General features: G+C 43.0%; 2 protein-coding genes across 2 annotated transcripts; both read right to left on the minus strand.

Moving 5' to 3' along the window:
• Positions 1-227: 227 nt before the first annotated feature.
• Positions 228-13,077, minus strand: WBP11 (WW domain binding protein 11; the record flags this gene model as incomplete). Its single annotated transcript, XM_080705123.1, has 11 exons — positions 12,902-13,077; positions 11,761-11,792; positions 10,627-10,720; positions 7,183-7,379; positions 6,031-6,164; positions 5,632-5,831; positions 4,906-5,097; positions 3,493-3,594; positions 2,815-3,105; positions 1,839-2,021; positions 228-661 (listed from the first exon to the last, which is right to left on the minus strand). Exons 1-11 carry the CDS (start codon positions 12,963-12,965, stop codon positions 228-230), a joined length of 1,923 nt encoding a protein of 640 aa, XP_080561249.1. The 5' UTR covers positions 12,966-13,077.
• Positions 13,078-17,942: 4,865 nt separating this feature from the next.
• Positions 17,943-18,620, minus strand: SMCO3 (single-pass membrane protein with coiled-coil domains 3; the record flags this gene model as incomplete). Its single annotated transcript, XM_080705558.1, has 1 exon — positions 17,943-18,620. The coding sequence occupies one exon, from the start codon at positions 18,618-18,620 to the stop codon at positions 17,943-17,945; it is 678 nt and encodes a 225-aa protein (XP_080561684.1).
• Positions 18,621-23,598: the final 4,978 nt, after the last annotated feature.

Genomic DNA, 23,598 nt, shown 5'->3' on the forward strand with positions numbered 1-23,598 from the left:
AACACAAGTAACTAATATTCCCCTGATGACCAATCCCAAAGAACCACAGAGGGGAAGAGCCGGGGCGGAACTGGTGGTGTGGGGAGGGCGTCTGCAGGACGCTCGACACCAATCACTGAAAACACCCCCTCTCCTGTGCAGCGAATGCCAAGCAAGGCTCGACTTTAGGACACTCCTTGACTGAAGTTAGGATCCCACAGGACCGCGCGCCCGCCTCTGGCCAGCGGTCACAGCAGCCCTTCCATCTCCTTCATGAACGCCTCATACACATCGTCCTTAGTCTGCACGGACACAGGGACAGAGGGGCCAGACTTGGGGGCCGCTTTGGCGAGGGGCACGGCAGAGTCATCCTCCAACTTCCTCTGGGGAATGGCGGCGGCCCCTTTGTTCTCCCGACGTACCCTCAGTGCCGTGGGCACAAACCGAGTGATCTCGGCCTTGGGGTTCGTGATCTGCGGCTTGGCACTGATGGTCGCCGTGGCTTTCTTCTCGATGGTGGCTGCGCTCGTGTCATCCGCCTTGGGTCGCTGAATCAGGTTGGGCGGGGCACTCAGAACCCCCGGGTTGGGCAAGGGAGCTGGTGGGAAAAGCCCAGGAGGGGCAGGTCCAAGCGGAGGCACCAGAGGCGGGCGCATCATGCCAGGGCGCGGCGGAGGGATGCCTAGGTGAAGCAAGAACAGGCAGGTGAAGAAGCAGAACTGGTGGCATCGCTGCCACAAGGGGGTAAAGCCTAAGTGGACAATTTTTTTTTTAAACACAGCAATTTACAGGAAATAAACTGAACTCAACACCTGCTATAAGAAAGTCAGGAATATGCACTGATAGCAAGGACTAGTGTATTATAAAACATTCACCTTCTGGCTGGGGCTCTACAATTAATATTTTTTTCCTCTCTAAATAATGATCTACCTTAAAATACAACGTAAAATCAGTAATGCCAACTGGATTCAAACTCCATGTCAACTGAGAGCGCGGATGAGTCTAGCTGTCGAGTGCAGGGTGGGCAGCTCCCCCTCGCTTTATTACTTCCATAACCACTCTCACCGCACAAGAAGGCAACTCCCTGTCTCCCTGTGCAGAGAATACCTTTTTTTTTTTTTTTTTTTTTTTGTGGTACTGGGGATGGAACCCAGGGGCGTTCTACCTCCGAGCTATACCCCCAGCCCTATTTTTTAGTTTTTATTTTAAAACAGTGTCACACTGAGTTGCCAAGGGCCTCACCAAGTAGCTGAGGCTGTCTCAGCCTCCCAAATGCTGACATTACAAGCACGTGCCACCACGCCAGCTAGAGAATAACATTTCTACTCTGGTTATTAAGTGGACATGGAATGAGAGAATGTAACTAACTGAAATCTGAGGTTATTAAAAATAATTCACATACTACTGATGAATAAAATGATCATATACCAAGACTGCAAATTTTTTTCATCACCAGTCTTAAGATGGAACATTAAGTACCATATTGATTATAGAGCCTCGGTTTTTAAAGGAGACCTCTAAACCAGGACATTCAGTGTAGTTAATACAAACCACAAGGAAACTGGCACACTAACTGACAGGGGAAACGGAAGTCTCCCCAGTGACTGAAATGTCCGGCGGTACTCGCGCAGCTGCGTGGAGCAGCCTCACACTCACCACTGAACTCAAAGCCAAACATCTCAGAGCCTCAGGCGGCCTCTGGCTGGGAGAACCCTCAGAGACACGCAGAAGCGAACAAAGCCCCCTCCAAGACCTCTACTTCATCCCGGCCCCAGCAACTGAAGCGGCTAGTGAGATGTGCACATACACGGACAAACAAAGCACGTGGCGGGCAGCCGTGCTAGACACCGAGTCCTCACCTGGGGGTGCGGGGGGCGGCAGCCGTGGCGGGGGGCCCCGCGGGGGAGGGCCAGGAGGCAGGCCAGGTGGCGGGCCTGGCGGTGGGCCGGGCGGGCGGCCTGGGGGTGGCCCTGGAGGTAAAAGTCGTGGCAAAGGCCCTCGGAGCCCTGGCATCCCGGGAGGTCGCAGGAATGGAGGAGCCCCTGGAAAGAGAAAAGTGATACAGTGATACCAACAGGCAACAGCAAGCGGCAAGAGCGGCGCCCAGGCCACGCCAGCAGCTGCTCAGCCTCGCTGCACAGCTGACTTGATGGCCGCCACCTTAACCCCAAGTCGGGACCCCAAAGTCTCGCAGTGAAATGTGCGCAGGCAGCATCCACCCAACAACGGATGGGCACGAGAAGGGATTGTTAGGGACCATTCCTTTTTATTTCCAGCACTGATAAAAACACACAGTAACAGCTGGAAATATACAGAGGAGAAAAGTCTTAAATGGTTCCAGTGTCGGCTAAGAATGAATGAGGTAGGATGCTATAAAGACCCTCTGTAATTCATTGAGATAGGCAGAGACCACCGAGAATGGCCTATTTTGCTTTACACCAATCAGAAAAGGACTAGCTCAGCTGAAGACAACTCAATTGAATGTGAGACTAAAAGCATAATAGCTAAGAAGTTCTCTACGTTGTCTCAAATATTTTATAGTCTAAAGCTGAACACACACATACACACAAAACAGACTAATTTGTCTCTATAAAAAATATAACTAAGAAACTCACCAAAATTAGTGACATTCAATAATTTCTAGCCTGAGAAAATAAAATACTATTAACTGTGCCCTGGTCCCACCTGCTACCAATTTACAACTGGGTCAACGTATCATAAAAAAAAAGTAGTTTAAGGAAACAAGAAAGCGTGAATGCTGACAACGTAGAAGGGTCTGGAACGTCCCCTGTAACACCATCGGGTCACCCTCCTGCTCGCCGCCCAAGTGCTCACCTGGAGGCGGTCCCGGAGGGAGGCCCGTGGGCGGCCCAGGGGGCCGCAGAGGCGGAGCGGGCGGTGGTCCCAGCGGAGGTGGTCCAGGCATGGGAGGTGCTTGTATCTGAGGAGGAGGAACGGACTGCGGGGGAGCCTGCTGCTGCGAGGAAGCAGATGTGCTGTCGGAATGGGGATCTTCTTTATGCTGCTTCTGTGATTGCTTTTCTGCTTCAGAATCATCAGAATCCTCCTCGTCATCATCCTCTGAAAATTCCTCTACTTCCCGGCCCTCCTCAGGGATTTCCTGGCCTGAAAGAAGATTTTTACACACACAGGTGAACAGAGTTGACTCGTCTCCTACAGCCTGAGTGCAGCAATGCCCAAAGACACGTGCTTAGTAAAGCATCCGTAAAGCTCCTGACTGCCCGCCAGCAAAGTGCTCGGGTGTGGAGGGCACACCGCTTCCCATCATCAGAGCCAGGGTCGCACACTGGCACACACTCAGGCTTCTGGGCAAGAAGGGCTTGAGCTTAAATGCCAACTCTACCAATGCACTCCTGTGTAACCTGGGCAGCCTATCAAATGCCTTCAAACTTTAGTTCTTATGAAACACAAATTGACTCCTCATTTTGGGGCCCGCAGAGCACTGGTCGGCGGAGACGCCGGAAGGCGAGGCGCCCTGCCTGCCCGTCTTACCAGCCATCCGCAGCATCATGGCCTGCAGTGGGGTGAGCTCCTTCATGTTCTTCTTCTTCTTCCTGGACTTCCCAGGCATATCGGCAAACCGTACACTCAGACCTGAGGGCCAGGGAGGGTGGGGGAAGGTGGACAGGGACCAACAGAATTCAGTGAGCGTGCACCGTATAACAAACACTACAAAGCGCTATCTGTGATTACAAACCATCCCCGGCAGAGAAGTACACCAAGAGAGCCACAAGAGAGACACTACACAGAGTCTCAGCCTCCCGAATGCTGGGATTACAAGCGTGCGCCACCACGCCCGGCTCAAGAAAAACACATTATAAGCATGCAGGGTTGGTCCAGAAACGCAAGATGGCTTAACATTCAAAAAGCTAGCAACGTAATTCACTCTAATACACAAAAAAAGAACCAAAAACGCTCCAACAAATGCTTAAAAGTATCATTTAAAAAAAGAAAAATTCTTAGCTAACTAGGAATAGAAAGACACTTCTTAGCCCGCCAAAGGCTTCCCACTAGACAGTTCTACATCATGTGTAGTGGATGACCCTCAGGTTTACTGATTAAGCTCCACAAAGGCAGGGCATTAAGTTTGTTTATCCTTTGTCTTTATTACCCTCAAATCATAGTCGGGAGCCGGCTCCAGAGCATGTGTGCCCCGAGTACTCATATTAGCCTCATATACTGGCACAGTGATGAACACTGTGCTGGGGGTGACAAAACACCCCCGAAGCCCAAAACTTCTGAGCGTGTATGCTGTGCACGCTCGGTACAGAGGCCAAAGCTGAACATTTTCTTGACACTATGTAAACACACATTATATGGAGAAAACTTGGCTCACGATTCCTCTAACAGATGTACCTGAGTTTTAATTATGATTGCGATTCATGTTAGACAGCATGAACACAGAGAATTCAAAGGGCCTCTAACACAGTAGGCATTTCAATAAGCTTATTTTTTTATTTTTTATTTTTTTTTGCGGTACTGGGGATGGAACCCAGGGGTATGCTACCTCTGAGCTACATCCCCATCCCTAGTTTTTGTTCTTTGTCTGGAAACAGGGCCTCACTGAGTTGCAAAGGGCCCGAGTGGCTGAGCCTCACTGAGGCTGTCCGTGAAATGGGATCCTCCTGTCTCAGCTTTCCAAATGCTGGGATTACAAGCGTACACCACCACGCCTGGCTTCAATAAGCTTATTTTTAAAACAACCACCTTGTTATTCTTTCAGCATATCCACAATAGCGTATCTTTCTGGTAGTCAATAGTTGCCTTTTGCCCCAAAGTGGAATTTACTAGAGACTTCTGACTACAATCGCTATTTCCTCACAAGCGTCTATTGAATACTACGTCAAAAACCTCCGAATGCTGGCACGGAGGTGAGACAGCCGGCCCGGGAGCCCCACCACGCACCCGACTTCCTCTCCTCGTTGCCGTCCCGCTCGCCGTCGTCGCGGTGTCCTAGCCCCTCCCCCTCGCTTTCTGCATCGGACCGGTCAGTGTCGCTGTCGTCAGAGCTGTCGTCATGCTTGTCTTGGTCCATGTCCTCAGGGTAGCCATCGTCCTCGCTGGTGCTGGACACGTCGTCGTCATGGCCCCGCTGAGCTAAAGCGGGAGAGTAAGGGATGAGGATGGGACTGGGCTCCACCACACGGTACCGGAAATACAATCATGCCCCGCGCCACTCAGGGTTCAGCTTAGTGAGTAAATACAAAGTCTGTATATCTCTGCTATTCGTGTGGTCTGACAATATATATTTTCATGGGTTAATATTTTAAAATATTTCTTGGTACATAAGTTTTTTAAAGGTTTGAATTAAACAATACATCCTATTTAGAAACAGTAATGTGTAAATAACCACACACACAATCCTGACTGTGTTACAATGATGCTCTGATCTGACAATTCAGTCTCCAATCTAGGCAGGAGCGCGACACCTCCAGTCACAATAAAGAGCGCCATCCTTCCTGTACACGCTGCCTTCACCTGGGTAGATCCCACCCCGTCCATGTGTGTACACTCTGGTGTACGCATGGCATCCTCACACGTTTCCCAAGTTCTGACGGAGGTGAGCAGCACATTCCACACGAAACCTGACAGTGAAAAGGTCCCAGCAGGAAAAGAACAGTCGCTCCTTACCAAGTTCAGGACTATACAGCATGTCTTCATCTCGCCTACGAGGGGGAAGGTCTAGTGCAAAGCCCACCTTACGGCCATACATCTGCAAGACTTGGGGAGGAGGCGGACCAGGCGGAGGGCCAGGAGGCTTCCTGCCAGGGGGCAAGCGTGGAACCCCATGTCCAAGAAGAGGAAGAATGGAAACGGCGCGCGTTGGGGGTCTGTAGGGAAAACATGGCATTAACCACACAACTGCAGAAAACACTTCCTCTTCTCAGCGTTTCCAAGGGGTTTACTTCACACTGAGTCAAATATCACACTGTTACATCCACGCTGCCTTCAGTTTCTCACACATTAATGGTGGCCCGGTCAAAAGGGCCTTCTAATACCAGCAGCTCTAATTGTGGCGCGCCTCCTTACCCGTAGGCTGAGGTTTTCTTGAGGATGGAGGGTGGCTGGGCCCCAGGAAGCGGGATGTCTTGGATCAAGATGTTGGAAGGAGCGTGCGGCATGTCTGGCAAAGGAATGCTCTCCACCTCCACATGCTGAGCGTTCTGAAACGGAGGAGCTTTCAGTAGTATCAGAGAAGCAATCCAGAGTCAACTTCCAAAACTCCACATCTGCTCTTTTGAAACCTGAATTTACTCTCCAACTTCAACATCATAAAAAAAAATCAAGAACTGACAACCTCGTCAAACTTTTAAAGACTGTCAAAGAACAAAAGAAATGTTTGAATTTTCTTAACTTTTTTGTGCCTTTACTATTATCAGCTGATTTTTCTTGGTATGATATAAAATAGCTATTTAGAAGTCCAACTGCTGAAGTGGTAACAAAGCTACACTACTATCCTAGAAATATACACATATCACCAAACACCTAATCAATTACTAAGCAGTAGAGCCTGGGCCTTAAAATTAGTCTGCCTTAGTTGGATTTCTGTTTGTATTCTCTGTATGCCACTAACCAGGTTATCTTTAGTTTCCTTATCTATAAATGGGACGCATACTACCTTCTTTAAAAAAAAAAAATACACCACTTTTTAAATTTTTAAGTAAAATTTGCAATAAAAGGCACAAATTCAGTGAGCTCTGATCAATGCAAACAGCCTGTATCCTTTCCAATCAAGCCTAACACCATCCCATGGTAACTATCTAAAGAATTTCCTTCATAGATTACTTTTGCCTGAGCTAGAATTTCACACACATGTAATAGCTATGAGAGTTCAGCAAGTTTTTGAGATCCGTGTGCTTTTAATTGTTCTTGTGTTTTGAGCATCATTAGGCCATCTCTCTATTTGCTGGGTAGTATTCCATTGTATGAACACATTACAGTTTCATTATCCAGTATGCTATTAATAGACAGGGGCTATTTTCAGTTTTGGACGATTACTGTGTTAATAGGTTAATTTCTTTTCTGCCAATTAAGGGGATTAGGTTTGTGGCTTACAGGATAAGTGTATGCCTAGTGTTGTAAAAATTCACATGAAGAGGTTTAAAATGACCAATTCTCCCATTAACTTTTTAGAGCAAATCCGAGGACATTTTAATTTCTTTGAAAAAGAAGCTGGATTACCTTGACGGCATCGAAGTACTGGCTCAGCTGAGCCCTCTTCTGCTCATACTCCACCTCGAGCTTTCTCAACTCTTTGTAAATGTCTGGATTCTCTTTCTCATAAAGCCGCAGGATCCGCTCAAAGGTTTCGCGCAGCTTTTTACGCTTGTCTTTGAGCACCTTCTCGTTTAATTGGGGCTGTTGCACCGGGTTAAATTCTGGGAGAGAGAACAGATTACAGAATCATAAACAAAGGGACACCTCATCTAGGTAGTCACAGACTATGCCTTTTAGTAAAAACCACCTAGATAAAACATTGGATACAAATACGAAGCTCTTCAAATTTATTCAATAGAACTACAATAAATATTTGCTGAAACGCATGTTTTTAAATCTACTTATTTTTTGGTGCTGGCAATCAAACCCAGGGCCTTGAGCATGCTAAGCACATGTTTTATCATTGAACTATACATCTAGCCTAAAATTCCACATATTTTAGGTCATTAATTTTTATTTTCATTTCTCAGATGTTACCTGGTTGACTTTTTCATTCTGATAGAATTAATTTATATTTCTCTACACTAAAAACCTGCTACGGTGACGTTTCCATCTTCAGATCGGTGTTGATGTACTACATTGGTTGTCATTTAATCCTAAAATCTTGAGCATTTTACTTGAATTCTCTGCTCTTTAGCTTCTTCCCCTGGAGAATGGGGTTATCAATTATAGCAAAACTTTGATAAAATGGGATCACACATAAAATGCCCAGTAGTGCTTGGCTTCGCACTTCTACTGGTTTTATAATGGACCCATGTCCCTTGTCTAGCTACTATAGACGGTTCTCTCCCTGACTGACCATGAATCCATACGGGGCTTTGTTTCGGCCCTCTGCCAAGGACATAAGAGCCCTTGTCCTGCCTGGTCAATTGGATTCCTCCATCCTACTTTTTAGAAGGTTAATAAAAGAAATCAACTGGCACAGCAACCCAACTGAGACCAGATCTTTCTCTGAAGACTTTAAATGCAGATGTGAAAAAGAAAAGCTCTCGTTTTACTTTTTCTGGGGATGTTAAGCAGGTGAGGGATGAAGATGAAGTGAACCTAGGGCTCCGAGGCCTCGCCTCCAATCAGCACGACTCTCACACCTAGAGCTCCGAGGCCTCGCCTCCAATCAGCACGACTCTCACACCCCACTCTCCACCCAGAGCTCATCGCTGCGTGCTGCAGGAAGCTAACAGTAACCAGACAGAGTCCAGGCCTGATGACGGCTGGGTTTGCCGGACCAGTTTCACTCGGGGATTTCTCAATTATGGGAACCACTGCATACTTTTTTTTACTTTAATTAGTTTGTATTGAGTTTTATAAATGTAACAAAGATTTGATGAACTGTGTTCTCTTCTCCCTTGTCTTGAATATCTTGAATTATCTTCTTCCCTAAATCCTATCACTATTAACCTTGATGATTAATTCAAATCCAGAGGGTATATTTTTAGATCACAGTATCCCAGCGTGATTAATGAAAGCATTGGATGGGTTTAATCCCAGCTTTACCACCACACAGCAACGAGGCTGTGAGAAAGGTCTGTAACCCCTCTAGGCCCCAGCTTCCTAAAGAGCTGTCAATGTTAGATGAAACATATGCAAAAACGTGGAGCAGCCTATTATGATTAGCTTTTTTAAACGAGTGAGAATTTTGGACCATTTAATGGGGGATTCTGAGAGATTTCATGGAAAGTAATTGTATCTAGTGATATTTAAACCAGAAACAACAAGTGGCACCAGTGACAGCTTAAATGGAAAAGGCTTGGGATCTGTCCCAAAGCGAATGCCAGACGAGCTGCCCAGGCGGCACTCTGCTGCTTGGGAAACTGGAATACTGTTGCCACACACGGCTACACTTTTGAAAAACTGCATTTAATGCAACACTGAAGAATTTCAATGGACCTCTTTCACCAACATATTTCTGTGTCTTTGGAAACACATTTTTTTTTATTGTTTTAAAAGATTTTTGCAAGTTTCATTTACAAAGATACTTGGTTTAAAATAAAATGGGTTGGGGGACACGTAAGACAAAGAAGAATTGGCAAAAACGTACCGGTTGAAAAGCACATGGGACGGACTAGACATTTTTTTGCACATCTAAAAACCGCTACTTCATAAATGCTACATGTTCTACTATTAAGGCTGAGTACCGTAAGTAGAGACATCATTTCCTGTGGCAGCTGATGATTCTTAACTTAAGAATTTCGACTTTATAATGGTACAAGAGCTGTAAATGTTCAAAAGAAACATCCCTTCAAGTGACCACAAAGCCATTCCATTTTTCACTTTTAGTGTTCAACCAGCTACGTGTGAAGTTCAACACTTTAACATTGAGTTTGATGACTCTGTCTAACTCAAGGTTACTGTTAAGTGCTCGGAGGACATTTAAGGTAAGCCGAAGCTGGGTTGTTCAGTAGGCCAAGTGTACTAAAAGCATCTTTGATTTATAATATTTTCAATTTATGAGTAAACTATTAGGATGTAACCTCATTAAGTAAAAAAGCATCTATACTTTCTGATTTCTTCTACATTCTTTCCAAATAGGTATCTTTTTGGATAGTCTCACTGAAAAAATGGAATATTGTCTTATATTCATAGTTGCCTAATATTTATATTTACATGGTAACTGCCAAGACTAAAAAATAAAACATGGTAAGCATCAAGGTTTTTTTTTTTTTTTTTTTTTTCCTGTACTGGGGAATGGAACCCAGAGGCATTCTACCTGGGTTACACTCCCAGCCTTATTTTTATTCTGTATTTTTTTTGTTTTTGTTTTTTTTTGGTGGCACTGGGAGATGGAACCCTTCTACCTTCGGGCTACACTACCAGACCTATTTTATATTTTTATTTTTGGAAACAAGGTCTCTTAAGCCAGCAAGGCTGTCTTCGAACCTGCACCATCCTTCTGTCTCTGCCTCCCAAGCATGGGGATTACAAGCGTGCCCCATCATGTCTGGCTTATTCTGTATTTTGAAACAGGGTCTCATTAAATTGCAAAGGGTCTAAGTAGCTGAGGTTGGCCTCGTCGAACCTGCGATCCTCCTGTCTCAGCCACCCAAGTACTGGGATTATAAGTGTGCACTACCACACCCGGCTTCCAAGGTAATTTTATAATCCAGATTGTCTTTTTTTTTTTTTTTGAAAAATGAGGTCAGATATGGCTTTTGTTACCATATGTCCACAATTAGGTCAAGTGAAATAATGGCTTTCTCTCATTCCAGGATATGGGATCTCCAGTTTACAACAGCCCTCCAACAGTCTCTCCATGTTGCTTTCCCGACACTAAAACTAAATCCCAGCGTCAAATGCTATCATGTTGTTGTGTTTTTCTTGGTCCAGGCTGCTGAGCTCATTACGAGCTTTGCTGTGTGGGCTCCAGGTGATGCGGACCGCTATGCAATCTAGACCTTAACAACTTCTTACCCATTTCATCCAATTTCTCCATATCCCGGATAATCTGTTTGGGATCTTTCATCTTCAAAACTGCAGCTCGTACCATCATGCGTTGTTTTTTGTTCTTAGAAAACGGAAGAGCAGAATGTTAAGAAGTCAGAAGTTCACGAGTGTTTACTTCAATTTGCTTCAACAATCAGCTTAAATCGAATTCTGAATTCCCCTTGGTTTCTGATCACTTGTTTCAACCATCATGAAGCTGTGTACTATTTTGCTCTAAAAAATGTTTAACTTTAGTCCAAAAGATGTGATTTAACCTTGTGAGATCTTTAGCAGTTAGTTAAAACTTTCCTTTTTAAAAAAATTAAGGTAGTAGCAGCCGGGCGTGGTGACGCATGCTTGTAATCCCTGTGCTTGGGAGGCTGAGACAGGAGGATCGCACAGGTTTGAAGCCAGCCTCGGCTACTTAGTGAGGCTCTCAGCAACTTAGTGAGACCCTGTTTCCAAATAAAATATAAAATAGGATAGGTCTGGGAGTACAGCTCGGAGGTAGAAAGCCTCTGGATTCCACTCCCAGTACTACCAAAAACAAAAACCAAAAAACAAAAAAAACAAACAACAACAAAAAAATGAAGGTGGTAGCTAAATTAAAAAGTCGTATATTGAAACAGGGACACACTTTGCAAGATTTATTGCTATCAATAAGACAAAACCAAACAATTGAAAATGATTAAAGACCTCAATACCTTCAATGTATTAAACATGATACTAAAGATTATTTCTTCTCTATTCTGTTGAAGTACTGTGCCACAAACTCAATAGCTAACAAATCAAGAATAAAGATAATCTAATATCACATTTATTTCCACTTGTTAATTCAATAACTTTTAAGAAAACTGCTCTACTTTGATTTATTACAATTATTTTCAAAAGTATTTTTTTTTAACTCACTGGAAAGATAAAACAATGTCATTATAACAATCATGAGCCTATCTGCACAGTTACTTCAGATAAGTAAGTTTTGGTTTAGTAAAACTTGTGGTTTCTGTAAGAAGCACATGGTATCTTTTCTAGAAAATAACTGGAAATGCTATTTTGAAATCCACGAATCCCAAATGACAAGAAGTACCAAATAACTCTTATAGAATGCTTCTGGAATCATACCTTCTTTAATTCTCTCTTCCGGGCTTCCTTTCCTTAAAGGGGAGAGAAGAAGAGACAATACGATTTTAAATCTTGAAAAATCAGCACTCCAATTTAATAAGGCAATCTTCTGTTGTGTGAGGCAATCCTGTACACGTAGCTATTTAGCAGCATCACTGGCTTCTACCTACTAGATGATGAATGGCCCTCGATGTTCACAACAACCATACATGTTGAGACATTTTTTAAACTTTTAAAAAATAATTATGAATCTTGAGGAAAAAGATATTAAACATTAAGCAAGAGTCTGTTCAAAATTCCAAACACAGAAAAGAAAAAACCTCGCCAGGTGCAAAAGTGCACACCTGTAACCCCAGAACTTGGCAGGACCACAAAGTACAAGGCCAGCCCCAGTAACTTAGGGAGACTCTCAACAACCTAATGAGAAGCTGCTTCAAAATAAAAATTAACAAGCTGGGTGTGGTGGCGCACGCTTATAATCTCAGTACTTGAGAGGCTGAGACAGGAGGATCGCAAGTTCGTGACCAGCCTCAGGTACTTAGTGAGGCCCTCTTCAACTTAGTGAGATCCTGTTTCAAAATAAAGAATAAAAATTTGGGCTGGGGGTGTAGCTCAGAGGCAGGATGTCCTTGGGTTAAATCCCTAGCACCACAATAAATAAATAAATAAATAGCAAGACGTGGTGGCACATGGTTGTAATCCCAGCCTTCGGGAGGCTAAGACCGGAGGATCGCGGTTCGCAGACAGCCTCAGCTACTTAGTAAGGCCCTTTGCAACTCAGTGAGACCCTGCTTCAAAATCAATAAATAAATAAAAATAAAAAATAGGTATGAAGATATAGCTTAAGGAGAGACCGTCTCTGGGTTCAATCCCCAGAACAACAACAACAAAAAAAACAACAAAAAAAAAAGCCTTAAGCCTATTCTACTTTGCAAGTCAAGCAAATTTGGAAAGTGAAATATAGGTACCAATTTATTTGCACATTTTAAAGTCTTAATCATATACCAACAAACAAATGCAGTTTGATTCCAGACAATTAATCCCTCTTGTCACTGATGACCCTGTACCTAGGCCACAGTGAGACAGATCCCCTGTATGTGCACTTTTAACACCACTCTCATTCCACACAAATGACACTCACGGGCTTGGTCTGTAGGATTCATAAATTTTCCACTCTTCGTGGATGATGTTGATCTCCGCCCCATGTTGACAATCTGTATGGTTTACTTATTTATGTTAAAAAAATAAAAGTCCTGCAAAGACAAAAGAAATAGCTTACTTCTATATTCTTAATATTTCTTCCTTTTTAGAGTTCCTATCAACCTCCAGGAAAAATATCCCTTTGATGATTAATTTTGAGACTTTGTTCTTTGCTTAGATTTGACTTTATTATCCACAAAATTTGCCTTAACTCCCTTGACCTCAAGAACGTAAATCACTATTCTTTAAAAGGATAGTAAGTCTGAGATCACTTTATAACATTTCTTTATAAATCACAATTTTCAATTGAAAAAATCAACTAGAAAACGTTTTAAAACCGAGAATAATGAATATAAGCCATTAGTCCTTTTCCTACATCCTCCCTTTATTTACACGTAGGATGAAAGAATAAAGAGGGAAAGGGGAAATGGATCAAACACAATTCCTCCTTTTCCCCTCTTGATGGTTTTTCTTAGCGTGTGTGTGTACATTTCCAACACTCCTGAGGCAGTAAATACTCATTAATTTAAGCGTATTTAACTCAGATTTTGTTCTAATCCAGATATAATTCTTCTCAAGAGCTTAAAGCATAAATTAAAAATGCAAATATTCAAAAGTTTAGAATTGAACTCCCAAACACTTCAACATTAGGAGATATAGATAATTCTCTTTCTTTCTCTATCTACATAGTTTTTAACTGTTACTTTCTTGACTCCTGATTAGTATTTTTAATTGAAAGTGATAACTGTGTTTGAGGAAAAAATATTTTTAAAGCCCATACTTTTTCTAACATATTTTCTTCCTCTTTTATTCCAAAGGAATAAAAGTTTAGCTTTTAGAAACTTAGTAATAATAAACGCTGACAATTTTGCTTCGTTTAGAAAGCAGATAATTTTAAGGGTGAGAAGGGGAAGATAAGGTAAATTCTTGGGTGCACCATACAACTGCACCTTCCCTTAACCCTTTTATGAAGATTTTGTTAGACCAGTTAACAGTTAATACCTCTCACCAAGCCTCCGATCGCCCCGATTTCTGCTAGATATTTCAGACCTGTTCCAGTGGCAATTATTTTGCCCTACTACGTGTTTCTTTCTCCTTTAAACGGGGGTGGGGGGGCGTGAGGCAGGTACGGGGAGGGTAGAAGGTATCGCATGGGGAAACCCAGCAAATGGGCACAAATACAAGTTCTTCTATCTCCGATGGCCTCTATCTTTAGTGTTTTCCTTCCTCAATCATCCTGAGGCTCCTGTTCCGCCCCTCTTCCCCCAGCACTGAAACAGAACTGATAAGAATTACAGGGAATGTTTAAAGACCACCAAAGGAGCCTTGAGCTACACAAATTACTTTTCTATCTAAAAGCAGGGGCGATCGGGAAATCAAGCCAACATCATCATCAGCATCACCATCATCAACAGCGTCAGCGTCATCAGATGCATCATAAAAGTAACCCTTGGGCTGGGGGCTCCACTCGGCCCCCGAGGCTGCGCGGGGTCCCGCTCCATTCCCACCCAAGGAGGCGGCCGCGGCAACTGCCGAAACCATAGCGACGGAGCGAGACGACCAGGCTCAGGCCACCGGCCGACGCGCACGGGAAGCGGCGCCAACCGACCCGCCGGGCCGCTGCGCCACGCCGGCCCGGGGCCCCCAAAGGCAAGAGGGAGAGCGAGGCCGAGGGGGCCCCGGCCGGGCCGAAGCAGCGCGGAGACGCAATCCCACACACTCACACTACGGCCGGGGTCCCAAGACTGCGAGACGCGGAGAGGGAGCGACTCCCGGCCCCGTCGACTCGGTAGGGGCCTTCACCTCTGCCTCTCGGTCAACCATCTAGCCACCGCCATCTTGAAACCTCGCGCCCCACCGCCATCCTGACGTCACTTCCGGCCCTCCGGCCGGCTATCTCCGAGCGTCGCCGGGTCCCGGAACCATAGAGAACACCAGGAACTGCGGGGCCAGAGTCGCTTCCGCTCCAAGGTGACACTTCATTGGTTGATTGTAGGCTAAGAGCCCGCCCCAATACGGAGACACCATGGCGATTGACACGCACGTAGTCCAATAGAAATAAGAAAGAGGAAGCCGTTTTCGGATTGGCTGGTTGCCTTGTCTTTCCAGCCAGAGGTATTTTGATCAAATTAGCTGGAGTTCATTACAGTGAAGTTTGTGGGTTTGGAAAAGAGCGAGGTGCTCCGCCTTGTTCTGTCTCCCGGGATCGTGTTAGTTGTCGGGTTTTCAGATGTCTTCTGATGTAAGCGAGGGTGACCCTTTGGGAGTGTCTGCATTTGGTTAGATTTGTCTAACTCTTGGCACGGAGTTTAAGGCGCTTTGCGAGCATCAGGTTGTCCTCTGGGGGCGCCTGGTGCATCTGGAACTTCTGTAGTGGCTTGTTTAAACATGGAGAACTTTTGTAAGCCTGAACACGTGAGTCAGTGTCTGTCTGCATTAGAGTCCCAAATTGCTAATCTACAGGATTGAGGAAGTGCGGGAGTATATAAGCAATCTTAAATTTACCAATGGCGGGTTGATTTCGCATTGGTTCCCTTTAGGACGGGTCTTTTCACCAACCAGAAAGTCCTTTATGATGTCACTGCCCAGAAGGGATTATGTACTTATCTGTAGTGTTCGTCCTTTTCTCCCCCAACATTCTCCTTAATGGTAAGGTAAGCATGATTAAAATTTATCTTAATTAAGTCGGGCGTGGCGGCGCACGCTTGTAATCCCAGCATTAGGGAGGCTGAGACTGGAGGATCGCGATTCAAGCTCAGCCTCAGCTACTTAGGCCCTCTGCAACTCAGTGAGATCCTGTCTCAAAATAAAGATTAAAAGTTAGGGCAGGGGGGTGTAGCCCGGAGGTCGAATGTCCCTGGGTTTCATCCTCAGACCCGCAAAACAAAAACAAAAACAAAAAAAAAACCAAAATTATCTTAATTAAATGACATGCTTGGTTATTTCAGATCTTACCCCGAGAATCCTTCATAGAAAAATAAAATAGAGGTAAATTCTTACTCTCAGTTATAATTATTTAAAAAATATTAGTGGAGATACATATTAATTTTTAGCAGTATATTTAAATGTGCCCTTACCATTATAAAATTGGTTCCATACCTAAACTAACCCTTGTTAGTAAATGCTTGGTGTGCTCTTGGATCGAACCCTGCAAGTAGATTTATTAACTTAATTAATTAATTAATTAATGCTTAATGTGCTCTTGGACTGAATCTGAGTCTCAGAAAGAGCAGTAACAAGATCCTGTAGGTCAAAGCTTATAAATCGGGAAATAGAAAAAGATTTCATCTTGAATATGAACTAAATTGTGATTTTTGCAACTAATTAATAAAAGCAGTGATAGAGGAAAGATAGTGGGAGTATGCTTGACAAATTAGGCTTTCAATTAGCAAATTCAAATTTTCATTAGCTAATTAAAAATTTGAGATGTGCTGAACGTTTTTTTTATTTCAAGACATTGTACCTGTATAAAAGAATCACCTATAACAGGGGCATTCTTGTATCAACAGCAATACATTTGGTTTTTTTTTTTTTTTTTGGTGGTACTGGGGGTGGGACCCAGAGGCTTTCTACCTCTGGGCTATACTCCCAGACCTATTCTATATTTGGAAACAGGGTCTCACTAGGTTGCTGAGAGCCTCACTAAGTAGCTGAGGCTGGCTTCGAACCTGTGCGATCCTCCTGTTTCAGCCTCCCAAGCGCAGGGATTACAAACGTGCGCCACCATGCCCGGCTCAGCAATACAATTTTGGAAGTAGACCCTAAGTGTCTCAAAGGGTGAGTTGGTAAAGAAAACAGTTGCATCTATGAAATTCAGCTCTCATAAAGCCTCAGCATTTTTCTGAAATCAGGCAATTCGTGAAATAGGCCATCAAATGCTCTGTGTAGCAGAGGCAGCTATCTCTGCTAGTATTAGAAATATATTTTTCTAGAAAGCTCATAATTTTGACTTTCTACCATACACACTGGGGCACTCTCAGCCTTGGGAGGCTGAGAGGACTGAAAGGAGGGCGCAGATTCTGAGCCAGTACTTAGTGACTTAGTGAGCCCTTATTTCAAAATAAAAAATAATAAAAAAGGCTGGGGATAACAGAGGTTCATTCAGTCTCTAGTAACACACACACACACACACACACACACACACACACACGACTTTTCCTTTAAGTGACAAATTTCTTTAAAGATAGTTGAGTTCCACTTCTGTATGCTAAATGCATTTTATGTATGTAGAGCTGGGGTTTTCTTGTTTTTTTTTTCTTTTATGTGCCCAAGTATTCCATCACTCGCATGTTAATTAGTCATCACAATTGGTCAGCACTGATTGCAATGATCGAAACGTTTATCACTTTAATGTTACCTTTTTAAAATCCATCTAGATTACATTGTATAATTAGCACAAGCTCAAAAAGACATTGTCTTTTTTCATCATTGAAACCAATTGTTAGAAGCCAGTTTTCATTCTCTCAGTATACAGAAAACTGGATTTAATCTAATGGTAAAAAAAAAATATATATATATATATGGTAGTACTTTCTCTTTCATTCTGGCTAGACCAGGTTTGCGTCTAAAAGTTATTAAGTATGTCTCCTTAGAACTCGGTGGAGTTTAGAGAGAGTGGTAGACATCAAAGTCTCTGCAGTCAATGTAAATTTTAAGAATTTTGATGGAAAATTAGAAAAAGGGGAAGTGATCCCTACAACTTGCTGTTCTGTGATAGTGTTTACCCCAGTGTGGATCTGGTAGAACAAGGTAAGTAAACATCCTGGGATATAATCTACCTCACAGGGTCTAGCACCAACTGATCCAGCGTTCATTACTCACAGAAAACTCAAGCGTCATCTAGTTTCAGCATGTCCAGTTTCCCTTTCAAAATTGTTTACCCTATTTACATCCATGTTGGAAGCATATGAAGAAACCAGAGCAGCAAAAACACTGTCATGGAGAGGAATGCAGAGAAATGCTCCGGAATTGAAGGGGGCTGTTCATTTCATTTGCCGTTTCACGGTGTCGGTGACCTCGGCAATGGCACGATGATACTTTTCTGAGGCCGACTTGAATTCCACCAGGTGCTTCTCATAACTTTTGATGGCTGCTTGAAGCTGCGTTTTCTCCACTGCTCCCAGGATGGCCCGGAAGATCATATCAATGCCAAGACCAAGAACGGCAACTCCAATGCTACCCAGGAGAGAGGCACCGATCTGAGCTAACACAGTGACCAGCTTGCTAATAATGCCAGTTGTGACGTTTGAGCCCACAAGTTTAACAGCCACCGCGCTGGCTGCAGACGTAGCCTCGCCCAGGATGACCGAAATGACCTTCTGTACTATGGCGATCTTCTCTGTTTCCCTTTCCTTAATGTCCTGGAGTTTTCTATACAGGGTTGGCTCTAGTTTCTCTTTTAGGGCCGCGTCGACCTTTTGCAGTTCCTTTTGGATTCCCACGATGGCCTGAATGATGAGATCACAGTTCTCTTTGATGGTCCCACCCCTGTTCATTTCAATGGAAGCCAGTGTGCACCCCAGGTGCACGTTTAGGACCCCGACCAGCTTATTGGTGGCATGGAAGCTGTCGGATAAGCAGTCGAGGAGCTGCTGGTGCAGGCGGTTCACCTCCTGCCGCCTCTTCGGGTTCTCTGGATAAAGGAAGTCACTCTGGGCCATATTTTAAGTATGATCACTGAAAAATAAAACAACAGTTTTCACTGAGAATCTTGGAAAATGATCTGCTATCTATGGGAATTCAGATGATAGACCACATCCCTGTTCAGATTAGTTAGGTGAAAGAAGTTGTTTCTCTTCTCCTAAAAAAACAGGAAAATATCTCTAGTAGCTATTATAGCTTCATGTGCAATCTTAGGAAGGCACAGCTTTGAGAAAATGCGCATCCTTCTACCTCAAGATAAGTAGAGATAAGAAACATCTTTTTGGATGAAAGGTCAAATGTTTCCAAGTGGTTGATTCTTTTTAATTGGTTTATCATAGCTTCACCAACTAATAAAATGTTTCCGAAAGACTGAACAGGTCAAGAAAATTGATAGGACCTCTCCCTCATATTAATATACTCTAAAAGCACAATATTAAACAATACGGAACAGATGCAAGAGTAGGCAGTATATAAGACGGAATGTCCTTGAAACAGCCCCTCCCATCCATTTAATAATGAATGTGGATTATCATCAATAATAATTGAATTTGTTGTTTCAGAAATGGTTCTTGCATAACGGGCTGTCAATAGTTGGTTTCCGATTCATGAAAGTGTGATAGGTCAGCTCCTGAGATTCGAGAGAGGCATCGACTTAGTGGCCAGAACATTATACTACATTGTTCAGAAAGACAGTAAGGGAACTACAGCTAGAGTCAAAACTGAGAAGACCAAGGCTAGTGCTCTCATTTGTTGGGGACGTTTCATAAGAATCCAGAGGCAAATAGAAAATATCATTCAGGTTTAACATGAGGGATGTATTCAGTGGATTTTTCAGGTGTACATCTGTCTTGTCTCCTAATAGATCTGAGGAGAATAAGAATAAAGTTGGGAGTCATCTTTAAAGCCCAAAATTAATAAATTAGTATGGTAACATATGTAAAACATTAAATGACAAAATAGCTAGAAGGCTGTAAATAATTTCCTGATGTCTATCTACATAAAGGAGGGTCTTATATATCTAAGGCTAATGGAAGCCAGGCATGGTGGTATGCATCTGTAATATTGATACGTGGGGGACTGAGAGAGGATTACAAGTTCGAGGCCAGCCTTAGCAAGTCAGTGAGACCCTGTTTCAAAAACGAAAAAAATAGGAAAGGCTGGGGATGTAGCTCAGGGCAGAATGCCCCTGGGTTTAATCCCTGGTCCTTGCTACCAAAACAAACAAGCAGCACAAAATAAACAATGGAAAAAAGATCACGGGCAAAATTTTGACCAACGAAGAACTGAAGGCAAATTGGGATAAATGCAATAAAATGAAATATTAATTTTTGAAGTTTTATTGTTAACAAAAACAGGAATAATATAACTGAATTAGCGAAGAACCCTAAATAGTCAATACAAGAATAAATAGTAACCAATAAATTGATAACAAAATTCAGTCTTGCCAGAAATCAAGGAAAGACATGGAGTGTTTTCAACCATAAAAGTAACTTTCATTTTCCATTTATTTATTAACTTATTTTTTTGTTTTTGTGGTATTGGGCCTGAACCTAGAGGAATTTTACCTACGAGCTATACTGCCAATCTTGCCTTAATTTTAATTTTAATTTTTTTTTTTTTTTGGTGTTGGGGATTGAACTCAGGGGAGTTCTGCCTCTGAGTTAAACTCCCAGTTTTATTTTATTTTTTATTTTGAAACAGGGTCTCACTAAATTGTGAAGGCCCTCATGAAGTTGCTAAGGCTGGCCAGGAATCTAGAAGCCTCTTGTTTTAGCCACCCACTTACTGGGATTACAAGCATGTACCACCTTGCCTGGATTTATATCTTTTATTTTGAAGCAGAGGCTCAGCAAGTTGCAGAGGGCTTAAGTTGCTGAGGCTTCAAACCTGGATCCTCCTGTCTCAGCTTCCCAAGCTGAGGCCCTAAGGATCTTCCCAGCTGAGACCTAAGGATCACAGGCATGCGCCACCATGCCCAGCCACTTATGCCTAACATTTAGACTCTAATCTACAGTTTTGTTTCAATAGCAATTTTATTTTTTAAATTTTTTTTATTTTTTGATGGTACTGGGGGTGGGACCCAGAAGCTTTCTACCTCCGGGCTGTACTCCCAGACCTTTTTTATATTTTATTTAGAAACGGGGTCTCACTAAGTTGCTGAGAGCCTCACTAAGCAGCTGAGGCTGGCTTCGAACCCGTGCGATCCTCCTGTCTCAGCCTCCCAAGTGTGGGGATTACAAGCATGCGTAACCACGCCCGGCTCAATAGCAATTTTAAATAAGAGACACCATGTTTCTTATTAAATTTTAAATAAAATTTATTAAAAATATGAAATAAGAGACACCATGCTCACAATATTTTCCCCTTTACTAGTAAGAACTTTTTTTTTTTTTTCAGTACTGGGGATGAAACTCAGGGGCATTCTACCTCTGCGTTATACCCGAGCCCTATTTTTTATTCTTTATTTTGAAGCAGGGTCTCATTGAGTTGCAAAGGGCCTCACTAAGTAGCTGAGGTTGTCCAAAAACTGTGGTCCTCCCGTCTCAGCCTCCCAAATGCTGGAATTGCAAGTGTGCAACACCACACCGGGCTTTAAGATCTTGTTTCAGAGCAGACAATATAAAGGTTTGGCTCTTGTAGCTTGGAGGTAGAATGTGTGTAAGTTCAATCACCAGTACTATGTAAAAAACCAAAAAAAAAAAAAAAAAAGAAAAAGAAAAAAGAGAAAGATAATAGCTAAATTTCCCATATAGGCTAGTTTTAGTCAGTGTGACCAAGTTCTTCTGTTTTCATTTTTAAAAAACAAAAACATAACTTGTGTGATGTTAACCATTTTGTTGTTTTTCTACTTCTCCATTCTTGCCTTATAAGCAAAGCAACTTTGAAATGGCCAATGTGGTTTTTGCTTTCTGTTTCTGCTTTCTTCAGCCCTTTTCTATCTATAAAACCAACCTTCTCTGCTCAGTTTATCGGAACATTATTCTTTCTTATGGGATGAAACATTCCTCTATTCTAGGATGGAAAATAAAGCCGATTGAACTCTTCCAACTAAGTTTGTTGTAACCTTTACTTTGGCCCAATTTATCTAATAGGTAGCACTTTACGATGTGTGCGCCAGCATGCTAGGCTCTCTGTAAAGCATAAAGAAGAAAAACACGTGGCCCTTGCTTTCTTGGAATTTTTAATCTTGTCAGGAAGTTAAGACAGATAACTACAATGTCAACATGAAAGTTATCTGCCATACAAAGTTGTAAGTACAGTTGGTGTTTGACTTGTACACGTTCAAGTTTTAAACAATCCACCCCTTAATACGTATCAGTCGGGGCTGGGGAAATAGCTCAGGGGTAGGCATTCTGCCTAGCATGTGCAAGGCCCTGGGTTCAATCCCCAGAACTGCCAAGAAGAAGAAGAAAAAAAAGATAAATATTGACATCTGTGGATAGATGGAGACATTTGGCCACCAGAGGACATTAACAGTTTATACTCTCCCAAACTGATACTCTTAAATATCTGCGTGATAATTAAGGGTAGATTGGGAGCACTTGGAGAACCATAGTTGGCAATCTGCGCTCCTTATGTTCAAATTTAGTTTGACTTTCAAATTTAGTTCTAACTCCCAGATTGATTATGTCACTCACAGAAACAAAAGCTATGTGCCTAATTACAGAGTCTCTCTTCTTAACAGTCTTAGTTTTTTTGGGCAAGCATCAATATATATATTTTACCAGAGCTATGCCTGAGAGGTGGGGCCGTGCGTATGCCACACCTTATTACATTTTCAGTGATGACTTGGTGACTTTTATAGATTGTGGCATTAGTAGCTCACCTGGTGTGTGTGTGTGTGTGTGTGTGTGTGTGTGTGTGTGTGTGTCTGTGTGTGTGTTCATTTATTTATGTTTGATACTGGGGATTAAACCCAGAGGGCATTCTACCTCTGAGCTACACCCCTAGCCTTATTTTATTTTTATTTTGAAACAAGGTCTCACTGGGTTGATGAGAGTCTCACTACCTGCGATCCTGTCTCAGCCTTAAGTACTGGGATTACAGGCCTGCACTACCATGCCTGGCTCAGTGGTATAATTTAACCCAGCTTTGATTAACTACACCTTTGTATGGCAATGTTTAATTTTTATATAGTTCGAGTTATTACATGAGGGTGCTTCCCATCAGTGAAAAGAAGTCTGTTTTGAGAGTTACCATCCATATGGGTACAGACTTTGTGCTATTACTTGAATATTTTATTGTAGTGCTCCATAAAGTAGATTCTAGAGTCCTGGAGCAGCCTGAAGGGGAATTGCTGGCCAGCAGGTGGCGCTCGTTGTCTGTGATTCCCGTTCTCCAAGCCTTTGGGAAAACAAGTATGTTTTCTCTTGCTCTATACATTTGGGCTCTGGGTGGGTAAAATTTTATTTGGTTAAAATTCTGTTGCTAAAACAAGTTTCTTAAGCCAGGTATGGTGAGGCACGCTTGTAATTTCAGCATTCGGGAGGCTGAGACCGGAGGATCGCGGTTCGCAGACAACTTCAGCTACTTAGTGAGGCCCTCTGCAACTCGGTGAGACCCAGTTTCAAAATAAAGAATAAAAAATAGGGCAGGGGGTGGATGTCGGAGGTCAGATGCCCCTGGGTTCCATCCCTAGACCCGCAAATAAATAAATAAATAAAACAAGGTTCTTTTTTGTTTTGTGGTACTGGGGATGGAACCGAGGGGCATTCTACCTCTGAGCTACAACCCCAGCCCTTTTTGTTTTTTATTCTTTGTTTTGAAACAGGGTTTCACTAAGTTGCCAAAGACCTCCCTAAGTAGCTGAGGCTGTCTGTGAACCACCATCCTCCTGTTTCAGCCTCCCAAATCCTGGGATTACAAACATGCACCAACAATCCCAGTTGAATTTTTCAATAATGCTTCTTAGATTATTTTTGGTGAATAACTCTAGTGCTCTCAAAGGTTTTACAGTATTCTCGGCTGTCACTGCCCCTCACCACCTGAACAGGA

This window comes from Muscardinus avellanarius (assembly GCF_963383645.1).
Source record: "Muscardinus avellanarius genome assembly, chromosome: 11".
Classification (NCBI taxonomy): domain Eukaryota; kingdom Metazoa; phylum Chordata; class Mammalia; order Rodentia; family Gliridae; genus Muscardinus; species Muscardinus avellanarius.